Source organism: Megalops cyprinoides, chromosome 14 (genome assembly GCF_013368585.1).
Source record: "Megalops cyprinoides isolate fMegCyp1 chromosome 14, fMegCyp1.pri, whole genome shotgun sequence".
Taxonomy (NCBI): Eukaryota; Metazoa; Chordata; class Actinopteri; order Elopiformes; family Megalopidae; genus Megalops; species Megalops cyprinoides.
The window spans coordinates 33,008,790-33,035,881 of record NC_050596.1 but is presented as its reverse complement, the minus strand read 5'-3'; the positions used below and the strand labels follow the sequence as shown (position 1 = coordinate 33,035,881).

Sequence of the window (27,092 nt, the reverse complement as noted above, 5' to 3'; positions counted from 1 at the left end):
CAGTTGAATCTCCATTTCAGATCACTAGTCCTTCGAACTGAATTAAATCTAGAACAAGAGTTCCTTCTGTCTGTGGATTTTATTAGGTCTGTTGTGGCGGAGCACCTGGACACGCTTCTCGGTGTAATTATACAGTGCACGCACTCACCACAGCATGGCGCACGTCATCTATGAGTTAAAGATTCTGTAGCATAAGGGAGGAAAGGGACGCGTTTCAGCAGGCCACTTTTTTGTTAAATTCTGGGATTTGGGTGCTGGGGAAACATGACGATGGAGTATGTACTCACTACAACACAGGCACCACACAGCATGCCCTCACAAGTCTCCCAGCTCTCAGACTCAAACTGACTGATACTGTAACTGAGCCATTGCTTAATTACTCGGGTGTAGTGTATAGTGGGGAGGGCTGTTACACATGCTGCCTTTGACTAATTGTGGATTGATATTCAAAGACTAACAACCATACCGACAATGGGGGAAAATAACTATAAAATAACAGAACTTATGACAGATAGACTACTTCATTCACATTGTAAAAGCATACAGTATTAGTGGCCATAAATGCAGAAATAACCCACTTCAACATCAAAAAGTGATAATGAATAGCATGCACACACTACAGACATCAAATAAAAACAATTGAAATGACTACGGTGATACGCTACATGCATGTAAAAATATGTAAAGAGACGAAAAGCAAAAAATCTACGAGACTATGAGCGGCAGTATTGCACTTTACTGACCTGTCAGTCACTTTGAAGCGAAGAAGAGGAGCGCCCTTGGAATCATGGGATAGCAGCCTGCCAGCTATCATAATGTCACTTACTTCCTTTAAATTTTATTCAGTTTAACATCATAAGTACAGGGCATCTTAAGTGAGCAGGCTCGTTTCGTGTGATAATTTCAGTTTTCTCGAACAGAATTGCGAGACGGCCCTTGTTGTGCTGATTTCTTTTTGATTGATGTTAGCTGCTACTTTTCAAATCTTACTACGTTGTGGTGTGACGTATTTCCGGTCGTTTCCTGAATTCATTGGCGCGGAGTTTGAACCAGTACCTTAAAAACAGGACTTACGTCAGTTAATAACTAATCAAAATTAAGCATCCGCGTTTATCGCATACCTTTTTGTGACATATTGGTGAGCTCGATTACTTTTATTTCTCCAGATAAATTTGCTGGTTTGTTGACGAGTATGCGGAATCGTTTTTGTGTAAATTAGCTAGTTAACAAGACAGCTAGCCAGCCAGTCGGTTTATCAGACTAAGCTTAGCCATTGGCTAATGTTATTAATGTTATCTGCTGTAACGTTATTATTTTCATGCTGCGAAAACGTAATAAGAACACTTGCTAGTTAACTCTGTTACATAAGACAGTGGATTCCGTTCTGAGTTTTCCGATCAAAACTACGGGCTCAGATCTAAGACAGCGAGTTCGCGTAGAAAGCTGCTAAAAGAATAAAATCGAGGTACATTTTAAGATGGTTCAGACTGTCGCTACCATTTCGGTGTATGCAGCTTGATGAAGTGCAAAACAATCAGCGCATTGTTGTAATGGCAGGAACACGGGGCTTGTTTAGCATTGCGTATCAAACCTGCTGTGTCTGTTCTGCGTAGTAAGATGGGTAGCCTTTAAATCTGCAAGATGCACAAAACAATAGATAGTGTCGATGTAACCCTGTAGGTTAATGTAAACATTAGTTTTCTACCCAGTTTGAAGTTGTTTTGCTAAGTACTGTGCGTCTGGCTAAGATTATGGTCACTGTGAATTCAATAAACTTGCCGAATACGACTGCATGATTGGCTTGTTAGCCAAGGATCTACGCTTAAAAGCATTTTAAACCCGTATATCATCATTGTTTTATATTTTAGGTCACCGGTATGGCGTGCATACAAGATCCCGATGTCGTGGAACACTTCAGCAGCAAGCTGGAAGAGATACGGAGCAAACTGCTCAGTCAGGCCGTAGGCGAGATGATTGACACGGAGGAAGAGCTGCGTCAAGCGCACAAACAGTTCTTCAAGTCGGTGAAAGGTATGCAGACGCTGGCCCCATAAATGAGCTCATTAGCCCAAAACAACTGCCATTTTAATAATTTCATTATTCATTTACATATACATTTCACTTACAGATACATGCTCAAAGAAATGCAAGGAGGATGAGACCATGTTCGAAACTTTTCAGATATACAGAAGAGGTGAGTACTGTAGATGTGTTTAATGTGCGTTAAACTCAGAACTCTGTGGGCAAGATCCTCATAATCTAATTGTCCTGATGATTCAAGACTCATATTGACACATGTTGTGCAAAGTAAAACAAATCAGGATGATTTGTAATGATTCATATTCCACTGTGCTGGAAAGCAGTGCAATTTCACTGTAAACCATGAGTATTAAATGTGGTTTGTTTAAATACTTCACATTAATATTTACACTGTTCATATTCCTGAACTGGTATAAACTACTTCTAGGTTATCTACATGTAGAACAGCTTACTCAGTTAGCTATGCTTGGAGGACGATGGGATCCTAAACTTAAGGTGTTATGCTGTTGGTGTGAAGTGTTTCCCATTATGTTTTCTGATGAGGTATACATCACTGGTATCTGTGAGAATCAGATTATAACATTCGTGTGCATGGGTGCATTGGCACTGCCCTTGTTGAAAATTTCCTTCCTGCCCTCTTCATGTCTGCATGTACATTTTGTGTTTTATTCTAGACTTGGAGCACATCCGTGCCCTCACGAAAGAGAAGCGAGGAAGCATTCCAGATACATTGTCAGAGCTAGAGGAAAAGGAGATTCAAAAGGAAACCATGATCAGAAACATTAACAGGCTGAAGGAAGGCCAAGCCAAGAAGAGGGAATGTGCGTTTTTAACGAGGAATCCATTCACAGCGTAGCTTCTGGTGGCATTCATATGTAAATTACCACACACATTTTATTTTCACATAGTAATAAAAGATGTGGGCAATTATGTTTTTATCAAGGCTCCAAAAGCTTATATTCACAGATTGCATATTTGATACACCCTGCTGTGATGTTAGCTATAATTTTAATTTCTGTTTACAACTATAAAACCTGATTTCATTTATGGACCAAAATGAAAATAGTGACCCAATTCATCTCTCTTTTTTCCATCTCTGAAGTGATTATTTCCCAGAACAAAGCAAATAAAGCCAGGCTGAAAAATCTGAACAAAGCTAAGCAGGTGTTCCAGGACTGGCTTGGACTGGAAATCCGAAAAATTCATGGTAAGGCTCCTGCCTTTTTGGAGATTTATACTTTTACTGAAATAATTTCAGTTCCCCATTTCAATCACTGAAGTCCTCCTAAGATGCCTGTAGCTCTGGTTTGTAACAGAGTATTTTACATTTTTGTATGAAGGTGAGAAGTTGCAGTTTGTCTTCAGAAACATCAACCATAAGGACCCTGAGGGTGCATACACCTTTATCCTGAGGATCAATGAGGAGGGATCCTATGAAGGTAAGCAGAGGTGTGGTATGAGGTATGGCCAGGCTCCAGATGGTGCACAGCAGTCTGGTCTTGATTAAATGTAACACTTGTTAGAAATGAACCTGTAATTCCAGGTTCAATCCCCAGTGTTTTTTTATTATTGAATGTTTTCATAGTCCAGGTTCAAGCTGAACCTGCAGCTAGTACTGTGCAGGTGAAAAGATTCCTTGGTGTTTTCAGTGAGCTGTAAGCATTGACAGTGCTCTAGAACATCCGGCTCTTCTAATTTGCCACATGCTTGGAATGACATGCACATTAACCAGTAGAAATAAACAAAGTGGAGGGAGCCGCTGACTAGCCATCCTACCAAAACAGTTATGGCTGAAAGGTATGCCTAAGCCATTCACTGAGTCAAATGTCAAGAGCAGATGTTGTGGTTGGCGAAGGATAAACACAAGGTGAATGAAATTACAGAATCGATGAGCTGGCTTCAGCTGAACTCGGCTTGCTCAGTGAAAAGAGCCAGACTGTGTACCACCAGTCCCTCTTTTTCCTTTGGATGTCTCGCGTAAGACATACATTGATGACACCATGCAGGGAGGCAAACGGAGGTGCTTAACGTAAGGACTCGTGGGTGTTTACCCCGAGAATGGTAGTTCCACTTCTGAAGGCCCAAATCACAACCTCTGGTCTAATAATCAGACCTCACAACAGAGGCTTTTTCCCCAGAAAATTCTGAATCTTGTAACCGTTATTGCTCTCTTCTCTGATCTCCTCTTTCAGTGGTCTCCTGTGATCCTCCGTTGGAGAACATGGGCCTCTTGGAACGCAGACTGCAGGAGACCAAGAACTTCTCTGCGTTCCTGGCCAATGTCAGAAAGGAATTCTCATCTTAAAATATGTATATATGATTTTTGTCAAATGTTTTTGTCATAAATTACCTGGTTTCAGTAGGCATATGGTGTACTTACAGGGCACTGAATGACTTGCCATATAGAAGCTGTATGTGGAACAGAAGTTGCTAACTGTTTGAAATAAATGTCTATATTTATGTGTTCTGTCAAAGGCAATTCACAGTGGTTCTTTATTTTCTACCTGATTGTCTGTAGCTGTTTTTGTCAGAGCAGTATGTAAGGTTGCTAAAGCCCTTGAAGAATCAAGGGAGGGTCTTCCATGAAGAAGAAGTGCCAATGGTTGTGTCAGGAAGAATACAGTTTGAACATGTTTGAACAAATGGCTAAATTTTGCTTACCTGGAAATGCCTTTTAGGATGTTAACCTCTACCTTAATGCCTTAATTCAGTAAGTCCTTATTCACATTGGAGGATCTTAATCCACACCTTAATTGATTATGCCGTTAGTCAGACTGGAAGACTGTGTGTTAATACTTTCAGTCAGTGAAAATGACCCTAAAGAACAATGTCTACCCTGGGATACAAACCTGCCTGAATGGAGATCTAAATTTCCTTTGGACTCACTGTAAAAAGCTCACTGGTGATATAAAGGTACTTTTTCCATTTTTTAAAGTTTGATATGAGCTTTAATAGTGACATTCAAATTGAGTGTTCTGTGCATCAAGTCCAAATAACTTCATATGAAATGAAATCACAAATTGGGTTGTTTGTCAAAATGAGGCAATTTACAGTTCTTATTTGTATTATTGATGCTGAAAGATTACTGAAAATTTGAAATCTTGGTCTAAAGTAGAAAAGAAAGTAAAGAAATTTTTTTTATATTAGTTACATTGCAGTATCCAATGGCGTGTCATACATCAGATGACATGGCGACACTCAGCGTGGGCAGCTCCTCGACATAGGTGGATGGGAAGTGTCCTTTCTGGCCGTTTAATGTTCCATACCACCAACCGCTCTCATCCTTTTCAAAAATGTCCAGAAGGTCACCTGTCCAAGATGTTTTTTTTCCCCATTTGTTAGTTACCACAGACACTTTGCTATGGTTTTACTGTCACAGTATAGCATAGCATTAGCGTAGCATAGTATAGCGCAGCATTAGCGTAGCACAGTATAGCGCAGCATTAGCGTAGCACAGTATAGCGCAGCATTAGCGTAGCATAGTATAGCGCAGCATTAGCGTAGCATAGTATAGCGCAGCATTAGCGTAGCATAGTATAGCATAGCATTAGCGTAGCATAGTTTAGCGTAGCATAGTATAGCGCAGCATTAGCGTAGCATAGTATAGCGCAGCATTAGCGTAGCACAGCCAGCTTTAGCCATGACTCACCTTCCTTTAGGTTCAGCTCGTCGTCTCTGTCTGATGTGAAGTCATAAAGTGCTTTGCATTTGCCAATGCTTGGGAGCTCTGCATCTGATTTTGGAAAATTAACGGTAGTCATTGAAATTACAAGTACAATCAAGTTGATTTTTAATATTTAAAAAAAAAAAAAAAACATTTTTCCATATTTTAACATGAAAAATTGTTGGAAACGATCAATGAATGTCAACAGAGCAAGTGCAGTGCACAAAATAATGATCAGTATCCAGTAACGTAATGATATGTGACATTTTGTGCATATTGCATATAATCAGCAACTATAATTTAAAATGCGCAATTGGTGGGGCTGATGTACACCTGGGCAAGGTGTTTAATCCAGTTTGTCCTAATTACCGTCCAGCTGTGTAAATATATGATATATACATAAATATGCACATCACTCTGGATAAGCGTGTCAGTTAAGCAAATGTAATGTAAATAATAGTTTTGCATAAAAGATGCTGTACTCTGGCTCTTACCGGCACAGTTATCGTCTTCATCATCGAATTCGGTGTATCCGTTGAGCCCGTCCTCACGCTGCGTTTCGGTGCCCTGGGTCGTGTCGGGGTCAGACGCGGGGGGCTGTGTTGCCATGCTCAGTGCAGGAGCTGAGTGCGTGACCGTGGACCTGAGAGACTGTCTCGACCTGAACGGTGTCCTCTTAATCCTGACTGGACGGGCCAGCCGCACAATGCTGTGCTCATAATCCTACAGAAACAGACACAGCGTGGGCTGGAGGTATCCTGATAACTAAACACATTGTGTCAACTCTACTTTGACAGTGACTGTTAATATTTAGGTTTTCCGCATGAAATATTAATATTATTAATTATGATTTCTGTGTTATCATGATGCGTGATGCAAGATCATGTTCAGTGGTGGCAATGTTTTTTTTTTTTGCAGTAATCCAGTGCTGTAGGATTTGGGGATCAGATTCCATCTATGCAATTTTAGCCTTATTTTTGTGCGGTGAAATACCTGGAGTTCCCCTGAACTCCTTTAATATTGCTTTAACATTGAGGAATTTTCAAAATTATTCAAACAGAACATGAAAAGTCAACCAGACCAACACTTTGTACAAGACAATCTTAAATGATTTAAGATAAGGTAATGGCAGCTGTATTTGAATCATCACTGAAATGTTTAACACTTGCATTGTTTTCCCTTTAGAAACCTGGCATTGTTAATTTATAGGGAGAAAGAATATGTGAAGAACACCATTAGGAAGATCTGTAAACAACCCCGTTAGGCATCAATAATATAACAAACAGCATGAACCTGCAGCCTGTGCTACAGTCTACAGTTCAAAGAGCACAGTGTAGTTGAAGACAAACAGCAAACAATAAACCAACAATTAATTACATCCATTATTCTGCACCTTATCTTTCCATTTTGTAATGCTGTCACTGAACCTGTGTGAGGGCTTTGGTTTCCCCTCCAACTCGGCCAGGACAACTGAGAGCTTAAAGAGGTTTGCCTCCAGTAGGTCCAGCTTCAGGGTGGTCTGAGGAAATATCGAGACCGCAACATTTACATTCGAACAACCTTGTTTGCAAATAAAAGCAATGTGCAGACCACAAGCACAGCTGAAATCAGTGAGGTGCTACAGCAGGACAGCAGGCATCTTCATCCATTCATACAGTAAGTGAGGGAAAACCAGCCTGGCTGGAAACACCTCATCAAGCAGCTGCTCTGTCTCCTCCAGATTCTTCTTGTTTGAGAACGATGGGTTATCAGTGTAGGTTTTCACCATCCTCTCCAAACCTTAAAAATCAATAGCATGAGCTGTAATTAATATAGAGTTTTTTGTGGTGAACTGCAGAAGTATTTTCTGGAGTTTATATAATCCCATTGCATATGGATGCAGTGAGAATTTATTGTCAGTGTGAAAGCGTACCATCTTGATCTTTCTTTGTCTTGGCGATATTGTCCTGCAGTCGCTGGAGTTTGGCCTTGATGGCCTCCTTCCGTCTCTCTCTCCCCATCACAGTCTTACTGTCTTCCTCCTGTGGTACATCATCATAGTACGTTACCACAAAACGATCAGCTAAATCAAGAGAATGGCCTTTGCATCACACATGATCTCACAGTGAAACAATCCTTGCTAACCAGGAAGACATCTGGATTATTCTGCTAAAAGACCAGGTGCGAGTGAAGCATGTTCAGTATGCAAGCCCTGAAAGGCAGCTCTCACAAAGTAATCGGCCAGCAGGAATTCAGCCTTGTCTTCTGCCGTGATGCTGGTCTCTTCAACGAGGACCTGAATGTCCCTCTCCACGTCCACTTTCCGGATTGACTGGTCTATTTGCTTCTGACACTGCGAGGGAAAGCGAGAGAGTGTGAAAGCAAACCATCCTTTCAGAGAGTGAGCTGAGTGGCCTCAGCTGATGTGTAACTTGGCCTTCAGCTGCAGTTCCAGGGTGTAGTTGAGGTATTTCTACTCACGTGTGCAAGGGTCTGCCCAAAGCTGGCCATGTGCAGGTTGTACTTGTTGAGGATGTTACACAGTATTTCAATGCGCTCTTTCTCCAGCTCTTGAATGATCTGACATGGGAGCAAATGAAGACATATTTCCGCATTGTGAGAAACATCTGTACACATAAATGAGGTACACTTCCTGCGACACTACAACCAGTCCACAGAAAATCCGTCTCAGAGTATTTCCTGGCTAGAGGACACTAGTGTCTTAGCAGTGGGGCTTCATTTAGGATGAAAAGATGACAGGATCAAAGACAAGCTCACATTCGGCAAGTGCAGAAGTGCATATGCTGAAGAGCAACATGCCAGCACATCAAGAAAGAAGACTTGATTGGACTTGCTTTCTGGATTTTTCCAGTTTTTTTTTTCCATAGTTTGGGAGGTACAGAGGTACAGACCCCTCTGGAGCCCAACATTCCAGAACCTGATGCAGACATCCCTGATTCACATGAGCCATTTCAGAAGAGGCAGTAGATAGGAGACGTGCTCCCATTGGCTGGTGCCAGTCACCTGGTAGCAGTTCTTAAGTGTGGTTTCCCATTTCAGTCTGAACTGATGGCCGGCCGTGTTGATGTTAAAGTACTCTTCATCTGCCCTGGTCTGTGCCTCTGCTGACTTGGTCAACCTGTTGAGCATCTGCATTACAAGAAAACTGAAGATCATACACACTTAGAGGTGAGCTTGGCCATCTATCATACTAGAAAATAACCTATTGGTTGAAAGACTAATCTTCTGGTAGGCACTAAATCTCTCTGGATAAGAGTATCTGCTAAATGACTAAATCTAAAATGTAAATGATACACATAACTATGATCAATGGACCAAATGTTGACAGTACTACCTTATTTTACCTGGACTGGAAAACATACAATTAGTACTTAGTTTACTAATATTTCATGATCTTACCTTCTGCTTTTCTTTCTCTGTGGATATATGTTTGTTGTTCTCCACAAAGCTGAAAAGGGCCTCATGTTCTCTTGTCAATCCCATTAATTTCTTCTTGATCTGTGTGTGGGGAGGGAAATGTATTTCTAATGTGTACATTTCACAATTTACATTTGTTCTTGGCTGATATCCCTCTTGTCTTCATCAGTGCAAAATGAATGTTGTTCCTGCCTGATTTTTCAATTGTATTTCAAGGAATTAATCTGGTTTGCCTCATTTCACTGAACACAAAATGGATGTCTAATTCCAACCAGAGCATAATTCCTTAAAATAGAAGTCAATTCTGTGCGAGAATTTCATTAGTGCTCTGCCTAATTAATTAAAGCAAATATATCACCGGTTGGCTGTATTACCAGCTGATTTACGTTTTATTAATAATTTAATTGGATTTCTACCATGTTTCCTGAAAGGTTATTTTGTGTTTTTTGCTACATACTATATTGGCCATGAAATTGTTTCATAAATAACAATCCCCCCCCCAAAAAAGTAAATTCTTCTTATTTTTTTATCTTTATTACTTTTTAATTTTAATGTAATGGCTTGTAAATTGAGACCCATTTCATGACACAGTTTCAGGGAAGAATGTTAAGAGGACCTTTTCCCAACAACATTATTCCAACAGGATCTACAGCATTTGTTTGTAATACACAACATAGATAATACGTAACAGGAATAATGAATAACTTCCCACCTTCAGCTGCTCATTCCAGTTTGTGACGACAAGCTTCCCGGTCTTCTCAACAGCGCTGTCTAGCTACAAGTGTGCAATTAAAAACAGAAAGAGATTGGAAGAACACATGGTAGCTCAGTGTAGTGTTGTAAAGGCTGGCTAGTGATGAAGGCAGCATACGTACAGGCCTCTTCCGTTTGGTGTGCTCATCCAGAACCTGCCGGAGTTCCAGAATAGCCTCCTGCTGTAAGGCGTTCCCCAGTGTTCTGACATCAAAAGTAAAAAAAGGTTTGCTTTTGATGGATTCCCAGCTCTTTTCGCATGAATCGATTGATTAACAGATGTTCTTATCAGGAGTGATGTATGTAGCTTTTAACTTTTACATGTTCTCTATTTATACAGCTGGATATTGAATAAGGAAATCCAAGTTAAGTATCTTGCCCATGTTTACCGCTGCAATGGTCCTGGGAAGTGAACTGGCAACCTCTACACCTTACACTTACTCCACACTGTTCCGCGTGCAATGTACCTGTAAAATGTATTTACCTGTGTATGTCTGCTGTGGAATACATTTCATCCGACACATGGGCCCAAGCGTTGTAGGTAGAACTTTAACAAGAAGAAAAACAAGAATGGAAACATTGCGGGGAAGTTTACAGTGGAGTTCAGTCATTAAAGTCCAATTAGTATGAGTAATGTAAACTAGCCTTCTCCTTCGTTTGCAAACATTTGCGATGATCAGGGATTTTTTGTATCTCTTTAGATTGCATGGGACAAAGCTGGAAGGAGCTCACTTGCTGGTCATACTGCTCGACGCCTTGATGAGTTTTCCAGCCAGCTTCTGCAGTCCCTTTGCATAACTGCTCTCCAGCTCAGACCTGCAAGTGCAGAGATTCCACTCATCACGTGCTTAAAATATACTGCAGATGAAAATAAAGACCAGCCAGCCAGGGACTTCCCAGGCTATTGCGTAATTCACACAAGTTTGATCACAGCATCAAACTGAATGTAACTTCATGAAGTAGTAGTTTTCCACTTCTTCCTTACACATTCACTCATTACATGCAATGACATTATTACTGGCATCAACAAGGGTTTATATAACACTTCTGTGTGTCTAAAACCTGAATTTCAACCTCTCTACCTCTCATTTGACCTCCATAGACTCATAGACTGTTTTTGCTGGGCAGTCATCTTGCTGACTACACCTATGAAGATCTTTGTATATAGAACTGTGATCCTTGTTACTCAGCACTCATTTTTGTTCCTGCAGGAAGTGCTTTTAAAAAAATCCTTCATCCCAAGCCCAGTTTTGCTGAGCACTGGACTGTACTGTAAGAGTATGTGTGTGTGTGTATGTGTGTATGTATACACACATATGGGTTTGTGTTTGTGTGCGAGGTTGTGCTTGCATTCTGTGAAGGCTCCTTTAAGGATCTTCCCACTATATTCATTGACAGCATCGGGGTGATGAAAGGATAACTGAGATGGCCATTAAAATTTAATCCCATAGTTGAGACTTTAAACCATAATCCCAATTTCCCCAGGACCAGGCGGTCTGTATTTTCCATGATCAAACACACATTTACTGTTAAGCTATTTCTGTATTATTCTAAAAAAAACACATCTAGCCAACATCCCTCAGTGATGCATTGCGTAGCATATGAAACTACTGACTGCTGTTTTCATGGCCACGAATACTCATTAGCATTAGGTTCAAATATGACACAGAACATGTGGGTTACCTTTGCTGGAAGACTGCCAGGAGCTCCTTGCAGAAATGCTCTCCATTCTTTGAAAATTTCTTCAGATCCTGGTACAGCGAATTGTACTGCAACACATCCAACAACAGCTGGCCTTTACTGCCATTGTTTCGTGTGCCCAGAGAGCGAGAACTCCACTTGCAAGCTTTAAACCCAACAGCCATCAGATAAATCTCATTTAGCATTTAAATTGGGCTTCCTCTGGAAATCAGACAAGGCATGCCGACGGCCTTTTCTGCTGCGTACTTACCCTGCAGCCACTCGTGGGGTCCTTCATCTTGCTGCGGCTCCTGGCTGTTTATTGACTTTGCACTTGAAACTTTGACCACCCTCCCAAAGTCATGCGTGCGGAAGTCACCTGTGCTCACTCAGCCAATGTACTCTGCCGGCTCGTTCCATTCAGGTAGAAGGAAAAGCACTTACGCCCCTCCCTCACGGTACTCATTACGATGAATTTACCTGCAGAGGTCACATCATTCAGATATTTTACACACAAACGCCCCCTGCCCCCAACCCACCCTCCCCCTGCTCCAAAAATATCCAGGAAGAGAAAGAATATCAGTTCAACGGAAATCAGATTTAATTATCAAGCAAAAAACTCAGCTAGTATGTGTCTCTTAAGTGTTTTTTTTAACTGAAGAATGTGTTTTATAGTATAAACACACCTGTGAACTGTGTTTTATGAAGGCATTTAAAATAGACTGTAGATCTTCATGGCCATAAACAAACTAGCTTAACATTTTTCTTCAAAGGAATGTCACTGAACATAAATTATTGAGATTATACCTAACCAGTTACTAAATATCGACAGTAGGGTAAACATTGAACAAATGCCTAAACAATTCTTCATGGTTACTGAATAAGAAAATTTTCCTATATTAAATAAATGGCAAAATATCAGGATATCACAAAATACACAAAGAATAATCATGCTGATGCACTTTGTTGATTTGAAAGATGTTTATTCAAAATACATGGCAATGTTTGTCATCTGTACCTATCCAAAGTTTCATCAGTCTGAAAGGCAGAAAAAGCCAGGCCTCTGTGACAGGGATTATACTGAAATATCGAGCGTGAACTGTATGACAGCCGTCTCAACTGTCGGTCTGACAAAAACAGAGAAACTGGAGTCATTTCATCACTGCAACAAGAGAAGGAGCTGCAGTGAAGATCACCAGAAAGTACTGAAATAAAAGGCTTTTCCAGTTATTCACATGATAGCAGAAACACCTACTAATCAACGCGATGTACAGGAGAAATTCAGAACTCTGTGAGGGGAAGGAAACCAGAGAAAGGCACCTAAACGTCATAGCAAATCTACTGTTTGCCACCTACATCAGCATACTACTTGCTCAGAAATACAGTGAAATCAGGGAACATGAGCTGGTTTTGGATGTGGACTGTGAATTTATGCAATCTATACCGGGAATTTTGAGTGGTTGTAACAGTCAAGGTGTGTAATCTCCATAAAAGAGATTCTAGTGATAATTTATTCCTAATTAAAATGAAATGTGACATCTATTAAGAAACATCACCAAAATAATGTAAACCTAACATTTTACTTCTACATTAGTTTATTCTGCTGGTCTAACAATTCTCCAATTTAAATACTTTTGAATTCAATCTGAATGTGAACAGTTTCAATCTATGTTATGTTAAACATTTTCACAGATTTACAGTGAGGGTAAAGGACAGCACATTCAACACCATGAGTTTCAGTTCATATAATGGTGCCTCTACTATATTTCAGAAATTCATATGGGATACTTCTTCTGGAAGCTCCATATATCTGCTAATTTGTATTTTTATTACAAGTAGACGGTATTCAAAATTGACATAACCGTGTTATGTTTCATACATCCCATATGAAGACACACTATTTAAAATTTTCTTCATGTTTACAAAGAGAAACTATGCTAAAATAATGGTTCCACTCACTGACTTGAAATTTATTATTTTAAATATGTGTTTTCTGGAAACAGACAAAGCAAACATGATAAATTCAAAATTTGGATGAAAACTTCCATTATTTTAACCTTGTTGAAACACTACCAAAAATTACCATAATACATGTAAAAGTTAAACACATTATTGAGGAATGAATTATCAAGGTGTGTATGTATTCCAGCTGTCCAAATTTAGGACTTATTATTGTGAATCATACCATAACTGAGTTACAAAACCAAGAAGGACAACTGTGAATGTTTTAACATCACAGAATGTGTTTGGCTATTTCTGTGTTTATAAATGTGCCATGAGGCACTTTGATGAAATACATACCAAAAATGGCTGACGAATACTTCTTACAAAATATGTAAGCTTTAAATATATGTTTTAGCACTTATTTTAAATCACACACGGACATAATACTGTTACTGGTTGTCTCATATACAGCGTACAACGTGAGCAAAGGTGTGTTTTGTGGTTCCTTGTTTTTGATGGATACATATTACTGTTTACCTGCAAACAATTCAAATATAACCACTGGTTTAGCGAGAGTGAGGGTGCGTTGTCCAAATGAAATACAGACATAGAGCATGCCAGTGATCAGGGCCTACACTTATGAACAACGGCTACAGCAGCCAAACCATGACCTAGATAATTCAACACTGATAGTCAAATTATTAAAACAGCAAAAATCCCTTTTGTCCAAAATTCTCCAATATATATATATATATATATATATATATATATATATATATATATATAAATAAATAAATAATGTCCAAAGACACAGACATAATAAAATACCACTTCCGTAATGTCAGATTACATATACTCAGCATGCTTACGTGATGCACACGAAACGGCCCCATTCTTTCGCAGAGTGCAGAACCCGGCCAGTGCGCAAGGAGACCGCGACATCAGCGCCGTTCCACTGAACGCTCTTTCCGCGCGGACAGACGGGCGGAGAAAGAGAGGAGCAGCTGATGAGAAATGCGTGAGAGATCGGTGGGGTAAGGAATCGTACAGAAAACAGAGCTGAATTCTATCGAGAGCTTCCAGTATCAAACGGCTGATGCTATTCGTGCCTCATGTACATGTATCTACTAATGGTGTCTGCGCGATGCGTTCGCTGCTCGCAGCGTTTCGAAGCGGAGCGATCAGTGTTCGTCCGAGCAGCTGGCCCCTGCCAGGTACCCGTTGGTCCCGTTGGCGCCGTTAGTGCCGTTAGCCCCGTTGGCTGCGTTGGCACCGCCGGTCCCATTGGTGGCGCTGTTGTGGAGCTTCTGAGTGGGGCGAGGGACCTCGTCCTCATCGGAGCTGGACTCGATGTCGCTCCGGTCATCTTTCGACACCTGCGGGGACATGTGGTCAGAACAGCAGCTAGAACCGTACAACAGACACTAACCGAGGGGAGTCTGGAATAAAGGCCTAGATCCATTCTAACATCCACGCCCTCTCTCCTCATCTCTGAGAACCACATTCAAGCAGATCACGCTTCCATACTCATGTGTCATCATAAGTTCTGGGTTCAGAGACATTAATGAAATAGTATTTGGGAGAGCTGAAAAAGGAGCAATTGTTTAAAACCGACACTACTCTACATTACTCTACCGACACCAGGGATAGGGGTCGGTGGGTTGGCCAGGGTGCACTCGAACCACGCTGCTCAGTCACCCTGTGACTTGTAGGGCACCTGTGAGCTGCATGGATGACGTGGATGGAGTAGCACGTATGCTTCGATGAGCACCCACTCCGCGACAGTGTGCTGTGTGACTCGCCGTTGGCTGCAGGTGAGTGTACCTGAGGGCTGCGTTTGTCCCCCTCAGAGCTCCTGTGCAGGTGCACAGGTTGTCATGGTAAGATGAAACTAGTTTGCGTTACTCAAAGCCAAGGACAAGGTGCGCAGCTGTTAGACTGAACAGTGGCCAAAGCGAGTCAGAGACTGACAACATTTTACTAACAAAACAATCCCAATACATCTGAGCTGCACTGACTGAAACAGCCACAGCAATCTGCAGAGGGATATCACGGGTAGCCCAGACAGACTCCAACACAAAGGAAAAACCCACAGGGTGACGTGTGAATTATTAAACACTCAAAAGAGGTGGGCTGGAGAAACGTAACAAGATTCTGAAAATGTAGAACATTATTACGCGAGACACTTCAGTGTCTTTGATACATGAACAATGACCTGGGGAGAGGAATGAGTCATGGCTCCTGAATCCTGTGTTCAGCTGCAGGATGAAGATGAATTAATTACATTAAAGTGATGATAATTAATTAATAATCTCATATCTCCAACGCAGAACTTATGGGACAATTCCTCTGGAACCTCAGTATATCTGCTAAATTCTACTTTTATGACAAGTTAGATGGTTTTCAAAATTAACACAACCATGTTATGTTTCATACAACCCACATGAAGACAAATTGATTAAGATTTTATTCATGTTTATGAAGAGAAACTATTCTAAAAAAAGAACAGATCACTGATTTCAGATTTAATATTTAAAGTATTTTCTTGCTGGAAACAGACAGGTGAAAGATAATGTAATGAAAACTTTCCATATTGTCACCTTGTTGAAAGACTACCAAAAACATACATAATACATGTAAATGTTAAACACATTATTCAGAAATGATGGAGGATGAAGCTTAATTAATTGCATTAATTAATTAATTGAATTAACTGATGATAGTTAATTAATAATCTCATTTCTGGAGCACAGAGCCTGGTCTGCCCCTGGTGCAGATCTCCCCGCCCTACTTACATGCAGAGGATTCCATTTCCCCGCCTCCACGGTCAGCACAAAGGACAGAAAAAAAGTTACGTGAGAAACAGCCAATCTGAGCAAGGGCTTCACAATCACACCAGATCCTGCCCCTCTCAGCTGGTAGCCATGACTGTGCTTAGTGGTCGCTCGCTTAACATATGCATCGCATCGTCATCTCCACTAAAAGAGGCACAGGAGCTTTGCATTATGATTATTTTGGCATATTTTGGCAATATTTTCATATGTCTCACAAATGTGAGGGCTCTCAGCACACTGATCGGCACAGAGAGAGAAGCAGTGGGTACTCTGCAGAGAGGGAGCTCAGGTGTGGCCCTCACCTTTCCTCTGGAGATGGCTCTGCATGCGATCTTCAGGATCAGGTAGGACCAGAAAGAGTGCAGCAGCTGGAGCAGGAGGAGCAGGAAGTTGAAGACCCACCAGGAGGGGTAAGGACCCACGATCTCCCAGCTCTCAAACAGGGTAGTGTTCAAAATCCTGAGGCCCAAAAAGAGACATGCTAGTTTACTCCACTGGTTAGCCAAGGCCCAGATTCAGTCTGCCCACAATGTGCTTTGTCCTCACAAAGCACTTACTCTGACAGCTTTTCATTACACTGACATGACGTCATGGCTTTGACAGTCGATGAAGTTCAAGAAAAGTTTGTCATATTCAAAAAAAAAAAGAGCCAAAATGTGTGCTTCGTCCCTCTCAGTCAAGGGAAAGGCACAGGGAGTGTTATTTGAATGTGGGCCGACAATACAAACCACTACAGTATTTTAGCCAACACACAGCTATTCTTCATAGTAATTTTTAACATATTACAGAGATGTATTAATGGTGCTTGTCCTTCAAAATAATAACCTCATGGCTTTATGTATGACCTGCTTTTGTCCACGCCTTTAATAAAGACCTTCCAGAGAGATCTGCTATCGTTATTAATGTGTGCATGTCGCTGCAGTGTGAATATCGAGCTCAACAGGGAGTGATGAGAGGCAGAGAGGAGGCAGCCATGTGTTAACAATTTGAGGGGGAAAAAAAAACAGCCAGCGCTTCGGAAAATTTATTTGCATTGGAATATTTTTCCATTTTTCTGGGAGGCATGCAAACATGTCCAATCATACATAAAACAGAAATAAAAAGGTCCAAACATGAAATCAGTGGAGCAGCAGCAAGCCGTAGCAGAGCAGGATGTGACTCCAAGCAAGACTGTAATTCAGGCTTAGCCACCGCCTCGGCGAGGCCCCTCACCAGTGCAGTTTGCATTGGTCTGCCCACATTAGTGAGGTCATCGCTGACACAGCAGAAACCCCAGCAGAGAGCAGGGCTGAGAGAGCACTCATGGGCTGCCTCTCCTGGGGCTTGGATCAGGTACGAGGCAGCGAGCAGGAGCCAGGAAGGGGAGAGGTTCAAGTCCCGTCTGGGGCCTCCACGCTGAGGCTTGCTTTCAGTGTCTCAGCCTCTCTCATGTCAGAGATGCGCCTGGTCAGAGGAGCTGACTCCCTCCCACTGAATGGCTTTGGAAAATAACCCCTTCACAGCTATATTGCTCTATGAATAAAACTCATACATAGTTCAAAGAACCAAAGCAACTTTTGGAGTCTCCATATTTCATGCTGAACTCGGACACGGTTGGTTGGGTCTGATGGCATGTTAGTGCAGGCGTGACTCAGCTTGTGCTACTTGGAGTGATAAACTGGTTTCTCTTCAGGACTTCCCCACCAAAAATGACAATGTTCCCTGGGCACCTAAAAAGGCTGAATTTCTGAGCATCACTTAGGGAGCACAAATCTGCCTGATGAGGCTGGTGCCATGGCAACAGATTCTCGGCGCTGACACCTTACAGGTCGGTGCAGAGCATGCTGGGAGCCCATTAAAACCAGAGCAGATGGAGACACAGACTCATCATCCTGGAGTTTCAACCAAACATATTCATGCATCATGCATGTTGAGCACAGCACTGTCGCCACTGTGGTCGCCACCCGCAACTTCCCGGTTTCTCCACTTCAGTCTTCAGTCTCGGCTTCGCTGTTAGCCAGGCCTCTCTCTACTTATCACTGATCCCAGGCCAGCCCTGTTTCACTACCAGTCATGTCTCTCTGTACTGCTTGCCGATCTCAGACCAGCCCTGTTTCACTATCAGCCAGGCCATTCTCTCCTGATCACTGCTCTCAAATCAGCCCTGTTTCACTACCAGACAACTCTCTCTCTGCTGGTCACTGATCCCAGGCCAGCCCTGTTTCACTACCAGTCATGTCTCTCTGTACTGCTTGCTGATCTCAGACCAGCCCTGTTTCACTATCAGCCAGGCCATTCTCTCCTGATCACTACTCTCAAATCAGCCCTGTTTCACTACCAGACAACTCTCTCTCTGCTGGTCACTGATCTCAGACCAGCCTTGTTTTACTGCCCGTCAGGGCTCACTGTCCTGACATGACATTATCTATCCTGTGCATTTGGGTGATTTAACATCTGCTAACCCAAAATTGCTTGATTGATTCTACACTAACTGTCCTGGATACGGAAGGAAACTGCTCTCATACCTGTTACCCAGTATGGTGCTAGTCAGAGCTCTGATGTTGTGATGCAGGGTTAGAGTAAATGGATGTGGTGCAGTGAGATGCACAAACCACACTTACCAAATGGGATAAACCCCAAGCCTGGAGCTGATAAACACCAGTGAGAACAGCACAAATATGAGGTTGCAGAGTCTTTGACACTTGGCATAGTTGGCCATTTTTGCAGCCTGCAAAAACCAGTGAGTTTAAGAGTCAAGGCCTTGGACATTTAGAAACAGAAAGCAAGAGTATTCACACTGGAAAGAGTGCCATTAAGTTTCAGCACACAGTTAATCACCACAATTTCCATGCAGTCTCTTAACGTCCAGATTTTACAGTCTATCAACATCAATATCAACAACCTCACTGAAATTAAAATTATGATAAATTCCATTTAATGTAAAATTATTTGCAGCATAAATGTTTCCCCTTCAGCCCGTCTTGCTAAAATCCTACATTATGTGTTGAGCAAACACAAATACATATTTGGCAGCATTTGTCAAGTGTTGCTTAAACTGCAGATTTTGCCCATTCGTGATCTATGACACCTTCATTCAGACAGACCTCACTGGACAACACAGATGAGCCAACCCAAAGATTCCACAGTGCAAATCTCGACCTCCACATCTGTGGTTACAAGCCCCGCTGCCTAACGTCCGCCTCTGTCCAGCTGCCCCACCCCACTCTCACTGCCCCACCCAGTCCCACTGCCCAACCCCAAGACCCCGCCCTACAGTCTAACCCCGCCCTGCAGCTCCGCCCAGCTCCTCACCCTGCTGCCTGAGAGTCCCCTGCACACAGGCGTTGCGGGCCCTCACAGGTTTCTGACCGGTGTGGAAACTCATGCTTTCTTACCTCCAGCAGGATGTCGGCAGCATCGTGCAAGCACATGACCAGAGTCCCCACTCGCGCCATGTTGTTGACGTAGGAGAAGGTGATAAGGGAGATCGTGGCCAGGTGGTGCACGAACATGATCAGAAAGTCCTGAGGGAGACAGGGAAATGGGGGAAGTGTCAGGAGGCCAAACCCCAATGCCTTTTCATAAAAACCACACGCTATCTGAAGGCCTGAATCTGCACAGTCCAGGATTACATCTCAAGAACCGCACTGACCCTTGCAGTTGCACTTACAGAAATGTTAAACATGAACTTGTTACCACTGTTACCACTTGAACCACTACACCACCTTTTACCATTGTTCTCTTAAACACATGCCACTGTGTGCAATGAAAAGATATCAGAAAGTTTTTGCTAATGCAAAGGTAAGCAATGTTTAATAACGGATGCCAATCCCGCCCCCTAAATGAGTTCAATTTTTGCAGGGATCTGACTGGCTGGTGTGTCTTTCCTAATCATGGTGGGAGAGCTTAAAACGGGCTCCATGTCTATTTTCAACCCGTGACAGGGAGGCAAAAGGTTGGCTTTGCTTTACGGCAGGGCTCACACTGAAAAACAATGACTTTGGTGCAACGGGTATTTTCCAAGGTACGGGCATACTTTAATAAGCTGTGTGAAGGCCCGTGCATCCTATGATCTCTGAACTGAAATCACCATTACCACAGACAGTAAATCACCGGTCTGATGAAGGAGTTCAGGTTGCTATGTAGGTTGCTATGTAGGTTGGAACGTTCGGTTCAACACCGGCAGGAACAGACATTTCCATGTGAAGTAGTGTATGAAAAGGCTGACTGATCTCGATTCCTCCGTACGACTCCTGTTACTCACACTTCTGCACTCTGTGCTGTTTACAGAGCACCAGGACTCAGGTCATGAGGTCTGATATCAGACTATTGGTATGTTGTAATCTGGGAATCTATTGCGAGAGGGAGTCTGTGCACATATTGCGCAAGACAGAGCGGTTACATGCTCTCACTGCGGTAATGCAGACCTCACTGATGGAAACTCACAGCACCAAGCTACACTTCTCACACATGCTTTCACAACCAGCCAGTGAATATCAAGCAGTCATTTCTGTGTTAACTAATAAAGATATCAGAAAGCCACGGGTATTACTTAGTCTTCATTAAAAAGAGCATAGAGACAGGATCTCTGAACCCTCAGGGAAATTATGAGTTGCAGATGAGCTTAGCTGTCCACAAAAGAACACTGCTTTGTAAGAATGATAGCAAAATATTAGATTACCATCAGAGAGAGAGACAGAAATACCTGATTCCCAGACTAATGAAGGGCCAGATACAATTTTAAGCACAAAGTGTTCTGTGCTCACCTGTAAAACATGCTGTAAGCAAGCAGTATTTTGTGACACTTATGTGGCTGCATGGGTTTGGCAGTCAGTGTTAAAAAAGTCGGGTAAAAAAACTGAGGACAAAGATATTACATTTTAAATTCTAACGTCCACTTACTGAACAAACACCCCTACCCATGCTTATGCCTGTACCATATATACAGTTACCCAGCTGAATATTTACTGAAGCAAGTGCTCAGGAACAGACTGGAAATGCCCCATCTTGGATTTGAACTGGCAACCTTCTTGTCTGTTTACTGCTACCCCATGAGTTTGCTTTTTAAACTACACTAGCGTGCTGAAGAGATCCTGGTACACTGTGGACCACATGATCACATGGCTCTCTCCCAGTGCATTGTGGGAGTGCTAGGACACAGCAGCAGTGAAGAGGAGGAGGAGAAGGATGATGATGAGGATGATGAAGAACATGGCTTTGAAATGCAGTGTGAGAGCATGGTGAGGGAGTGCAGGAAACACACTGGATTTAGCAGAGGGTACAGAGGGCCTCTTCAACACATGGATTTGTGAAAAAAAAACTCAACGAATGACAAAAAAACAGACAACATGCAAACAGTTAGAACCAATGGAAAATAGATGCATGATACAGGACTAAGGTCAGGGGCAGAGTTAAAGGACTGACCCAACATTAGTGACCACAGCAGACAGAGTTAACCAAAAAATAATTTTAAAAAAGTGACCGAAAGATCAAAAATGGCACTATCCCTGTGTAATTAATGTTTACAGATTTTCTTTTACTAGAGGCTGTTGATACAGTAACAATACTCAATGACTGCATTTATGGAAAAAACAAAAAAAAAAAACATTTTTATACCCAAGTTATAAAAGTACAGAAAAGCCATAGTAACATTGGTTTCACATTATTCTTTTCTAATGTACTGTACAGAAATGTACTCAATACTGATAAGATGTGTCCCCATGATTTACACACTATTCAGCAGCTATAAGCAATGCTTTATATTACAAGAATACATAACATAATACAGTCTTTGTTCTGCTGAGTAAGAGGGCAGTGCTCGCACTCTTAATCCCACCTACAAGTACTTCATAACAAGAGCATGGCTTTAATCCATCATCAAATTAGGTCAAGATATGTTCTACAGAAAGCAAAACAAAGATGCAGTCTTTCATATTTAATTGCACTCCTGAGGTACAAACCCATCTTCAGCCAAGTTTGAAGCAACAGAATTGGATATAAAATCTCCGCTGATACCATTCTGAAGCATAATAAGCCTCCTACTTTGAGATAACCATCTTTAAGTGTTAGGCAGGAATATTAGACAACAGCCATGTCATCTTCAGCCAATTAGAACTGCCCTACAAAAGGTCTTGAGGACATCTGGATGACTCCCATGACCTGGAAGCATACGTCAGTAAGTGACATATAACCACAAATATTCTGTTAACCGATTCAGCTCCCTGTGCTTGAAACTGAATAATCGGTGTCTGCGATTACTGAAAAGTTATGATTTGCTGGTTCATTGTGAATACTCAGGTGTAGGTGTGGTCTAAAATAGAACATCTACAGCTAGCACAGCAATGCAGACAGAACCAGAAACACCTCTTGCCAACCAAAATCTCCCAGACAAGGAAATAATGATGGAGTAATATAAAAATGTTTGCTATAATACAGGTCTGGTATTTTGGGCCTGAAATAAAATTGATTTAAATTGTACCTTTCCCCTGTTAACTGAGGAGGTGGGACTTAATGAACATTTAGAGAGATGCTAGCAGGTTACAGCAGTGGTTCCATTAATATTTTAGTACCTGTAGTAATGAGCCTAAGGAGACAGGAATGGGCTTAATGGTTCAGTATAAATAGCACAATGCACACTTCCCTTCAAATCTCTTCAAATGTGCTTCAAGCCCAGTTACAGGGCCTGCCTTGTGCCTAGCAGCCAGGTTTCAGTCCCGTTTCAGCCCAGTTACAGGGCCTGCCAGGCTTCAGTCCCGTTTCAGCCCAGTTACAGGGCCTGCCTTGTGCCTAGCAGCCAGGTTTCAGTCCCGTTTCAGCCCAGTTACAGGGCCTGCCAGGTTTCAGTCCCGTTTCAGCCCAGTTACAGGGCCTGCCTTGTGCCTAGCAGCCAGGTTTCAGTCCCGTTTCAGCCCAGTTACAGGGCCTGCCAGGTTTCAGTCCCGTTTCAGCCAAGAACATGCAGGCAGACACAAAACAGGACAAGGGGTGGATATATTTCAGAGACACATATCTCAGGGCAGGAATCTTTAGCGTAGCACCAATGGGTTTTTAGTACTGTTTCTCACTTTATCATCGGCAGGCCGGTCAGAAATGGATCTGTTCCACTTTAAGACCTCTAAATGATCCTCATTTTCTCCTTTTGTTTGAGTTGAATTAATGACATTCAGCATAATACCCTCTAAACGCATTAAAAAGGACAGTGTGTACCATTCTGCTGAAGTTCCTCGTCCATGCTAATGACAGCTCAATAAAAGTCCAAAGAGACAGAGCAGCACCGAGGGTCAGGGACAGGGAAATATGTTTTTCCATCTCATAAAAGCATGGAAGAGATATTTACAGATTAAACAGCTACAGCCTGTATAATCCTTATGAGAGCCAGAGTGTGTGTATGAGAGAGAGAGAGTGAAGATAGACTTTGCCTCTATCTTCACTCTCATTTCATTCAGGTTTGTGAGAGAGACAGAATGTGTTTGTCTGTGCTTGTGAGAGAGAGAGATATGAAGAGGGAAAGATTGTGTGTGTGTGTGTGTGTGTGAGAGAGAGAGAGAGAGAGAGAGAGAGATAAAGAGTGTGTGAGACAGAGTTGTGTGTAGTTAGTGTGCAGTTTATTCTCATGCGTGTGTTATTGTTCCCTGGCATGTTCTGACAGTCTGGGGATTAGATGTGATCAGGACACACAGCAACTAGGCCACCACGGCAGTACATCTGCTGTTCTCCGTCAGAGACAGCTTGGCTTCAGTGCAACACAATTCACCATGAAATATTAATGAATCAATCAAATTTATCTCATACAGTGCTTACTTTGACCTATTCAATGGCCATGATGCACTTTGTACTACATTACATTCATTTAGCAGACACTCCTACCCTGAGAGTTTTCCAGTGTATCCATCCAAGTTATTTGAGCAACAAGCCAACAACACTCCCAGAGCAGAGTGTGGGCACAACACCATCCAAGCACTACCACAATTTAACTTGTGCTAATCTGAAACTAGACAACCTAGAGTACTATATAAAGTCATTAAGCACAGACACTACTATATATCTCCACATCAGTAGGTCAGAATATCCATAACACATGGTGATGCTGCAAGTAAATAAGTGGTAAGTAACACTAATAATAATAATAAGTGCTAGGGGGATGTGAATTAAAGGGTAACCGAGATGCAGTCTGAAGAGGTGGGTCTTCAGTCTGCATCAGAAGATGGCCAGTGATTCTGCTGTCCTGACCCTTGTGGGAAGGTCATTCCACCACTGCGGGCCAATACAGACAGGCATCGCATCTGGCAGGACAAACCCCATCAGGAGGGGACAGTCAGTTGCCCCAAGTCTGCAGTGCAGAGTGATCTGGCTGGTGCATAGGGTTTGAAGCCTAACTGGAGATGACTGGGATTTCAGCATACTGACTACCTTACTGACATCCACAGCTGAGTTTTTCCATGATATTTGTTTTGAGAGATGGCAGCATATCTGCATTGATATTGAATGAGTTCTCTGTCTTAATAATAGCTAATTTTCTGAATTCACTTAGTCCACTGAGTGTGATAGGATTATATGGATTATGCAATTTTAGCTTTTTATCACCTTACTGTATGTTAACCGCTCTGGATAATCACGAACAGTGGAGGTAGATTAGTTAGTGGAACAAATCAAGACTCATACTCTGAACCTGATCAAAATTCAGACTCATATGACCGAAATCTTCACTGCTGCACAATAAGGTGATCTGGCAGCCAAAGGTGCAGAGAGGCTAACAGTGCACTCCTGCTCTGAAAGTGAAAGGTGAGTGGCTCCTATATGGCTGAGATGGGGGTGGAACATGTGCAGGCATGGGGGGGGTCTCATTCCTTGACTGTCACACCTTTCACCAAAACCATGATGACACTTACAACACATTAGTCCAATGTGGCAAAAAAACAGAAAAGAACAGAATTAATATTGTTCAGATTTTTTCCTACTTTCCTTTCTTTTCTCAGGATTTCTAGCTACGAGCAGTAGTAGGAAACCACTTCCCCGTCCACAGCTAAGGCCCTTGCTGTAGTTCAGGACCATTTCTGGAACACAGTGGCTTTATGGGAAACCTGAAAGCTCTATCTGTGGGCGTGTCATCCACAGAAGCTGCGGTCACATGGTCTGGAATGTTTACAAATCCCCACCACCCAGATTCCCGGCCTTTCTCATTGGGTCCCACCTGCACCAGGTGAGCTGTCTCACCTTCCTCCTGATGTCTGTGAACTGGGAGCACAGCAGGGACAGGTAGAAGGAGAGCTCCACCATGTAGTAGTAGTGTAGGTCCACAGTCAGGGGCTGAAGACAAATACAAAGACAAACGAGAAGAGGAGGTAGCGAAGTAGCTGAAGAGTGGGCAGTCCCTCGAGCAGCGGGTGGTCTGTTCATTCTGTGGTTTCCATGGCGTTTCACTTGAGTAAATGCATGATTCATGGACACTACAGTGAGCAATCAATGGCCACTAAAAGATTCCTCAGAAATCTTTTTATTTTTTATACGCCATACATCTTTGGCAGATTTGGCAGATGCAATTTTATTATTTCTTACAGTTAGATTAAAAGGCTGTTGTATATTGGAATGAGACGTGCACAGACGCTCACCTGATAAGGGTAGTTGTACCAGCATTCCCTGGTGTTCCAAAGCCAGGAGGTCTGCATTGAGAAGGGAGAGAGGAAGAGGGCGATAACGGCCAATGAGAGAACAACAGCACATCTGTCCCTGCATAAGCCCCGCCCACTCCAGTGCACACTTGTGTGTGTGTGTGTGTGCGCATGCGGGGGGGGGGGCAACCAAACAGAACATTAACAGTCTTTTGTAATCACTTTACAATATGTCCAGAGTCTTATTTTACCCCACTGAGAAGAATGACTGATTAATGACTCACTCTGACTGAATGTAGAGCAGTGGAACAGGGAGCATTAAAACAGTAATGTAGGCAGACTCATAGTTTCAAAGAAAAAAAAAAACACACTTCAACTTTCCTTCTGCTGATTACACCTCTGTATGACTGCAGTTTTTTACAGTCTTCCAGGGTTTGCCCTATTTAAACTCAATGGTTAGTCATGACATTAGTGGTGGAACTGCATGAATTTAATAGCTTCTGGGAGTACTGTGTGACAGGGCTGCAGTGTGCGATAAACCCTATCTGCACTTTCTAAATGAAAAAGGCCAGTCTTCAGAGACAAGTTAACATAACAATTTCAACAAGTACAATGCGAAGCCCAGAGAAACAGGCTTCACTGTAGCGGACGCATTATTTTCCACCGAATATTCAGACTTCCACATCTTTCACTGTGAAGTGGTCTGGGCAGTTCAAACACGAATCACTCATTCAATCTGAACAGCGTGTTGCTTGACAACCAATCACAATGTCTTTGTTATGATTACAAAAAAGGCTTTAAAAAAACCATGGCAACCTCTACAACCAGCACCTGCAGCAATTACTGGCCTGAATCTCTGATCAAATAGGACAGCCTCTTTCAGTCTGATCAATCCTGAGCAAACCAAGAACACAGCCCTGCACCTACGGAGCAAAGACAGACCTCTGAAGTGAATGTGTAGCTGTGTCCTACACCGAACATGTACTTTCAGTTAAATGCTGATCTATGAAACATGATCAATATTCTACAGTGCCATCCTCATTTAACAAAACACACTGGATGAGACTTTAAAATTCATTTTCTGTCCTTTGGAAATCAAACCCATGGACAGTGTTTGATTATGCACATCAGCCACAGGCCGGGAATATGACCCTTTGAAAGCAGATTTCTAAA

General features: G+C 42.3%; 3 protein-coding genes across 5 annotated transcripts in view; 1 reads left to right on the top strand and 2 right to left on the bottom strand.

Annotated features, from left to right (window-relative positions):
* Window positions 1-1,095: 1,095 nt before the first annotated feature.
* On the top strand, window positions 1,096-4,345 carry spc25 (SPC25 component of NDC80 kinetochore complex). Its single transcript, XM_036544659.1, has 7 exons — window positions 1,096-1,138; window positions 1,869-2,031; window positions 2,129-2,194; window positions 2,715-2,861; window positions 3,143-3,247; window positions 3,381-3,479; window positions 4,233-4,345. The coding sequence occupies exons 2-7, from the start codon at window positions 1,878-1,880 to the stop codon at window positions 4,343-4,345; spliced, it is 684 nt and encodes a 227-aa protein (XP_036400552.1). The 5' UTR covers window positions 1,096-1,138; window positions 1,869-1,877.
* Window positions 4,346-5,073: 728 nt separating this feature from the next.
* nostrin (nitric oxide synthase trafficking) lies at window positions 5,074-11,852 on the bottom strand. 2 transcript variants are annotated; one of them, XM_036545913.1, is made up of 16 exons: window positions 11,826-11,852; window positions 11,558-11,643; window positions 10,607-10,690; window positions 10,359-10,421; window positions 9,997-10,078; window positions 9,834-9,896; window positions 9,104-9,202; window positions 8,708-8,833; window positions 8,165-8,263; window positions 7,914-8,036; window positions 7,617-7,725; window positions 7,395-7,483; window positions 7,098-7,223; window positions 6,199-6,427; window positions 5,690-5,773; window positions 5,074-5,349 (listed from the first exon to the last, which is right to left on the bottom strand). In XM_036545913.1, the coding sequence occupies exons 1-16, from the start codon at window positions 11,850-11,852 to the stop codon at window positions 5,213-5,215; spliced, it is 1,626 nt and encodes a 541-aa protein (XP_036401806.1). In that variant the 3' UTR covers window positions 5,074-5,212. The 2 variants fall into 2 exon arrangements, with proteins under 2 accessions (XP_036401806.1, XP_036401807.1); XM_036545914.1 differs by lacking the exon at window positions 9,834-9,896.
* Window positions 11,853-14,366: 2,514 nt separating this feature from the next.
* The window catches only part of LOC118788899 (ceramide synthase 6-like), a 30,322-nt gene continuing 17,596 nt past the window's right edge, over window positions 14,367-27,092 (bottom strand). Inside the window, exons 5-11 of one of the 2 annotated variants that reach the window (XM_036545096.1) lie at window positions 25,920-25,970; window positions 25,525-25,617; window positions 19,707-19,835; window positions 18,933-19,039; window positions 16,635-16,791; window positions 16,294-16,317; window positions 14,367-14,874 (exon numbers count right to left, since the gene is read on the bottom strand). In XM_036545096.1, coding sequence (XP_036400989.1) covers window positions 14,680-14,874; window positions 16,294-16,317; window positions 16,635-16,791; window positions 18,933-19,039; window positions 19,707-19,835; window positions 25,525-25,617; window positions 25,920-25,970 — 756 coding nt within the window. In that variant the 3' untranslated portion in view covers window positions 14,367-14,679. The remainder of the gene's footprint in view (window positions 14,875-16,293; window positions 16,318-16,634; window positions 16,792-18,932; window positions 19,040-19,706; window positions 19,836-25,524; window positions 25,618-25,919; window positions 25,971-27,092) is intronic. The other variant, XM_036545097.1, reaches the window with a different exon arrangement.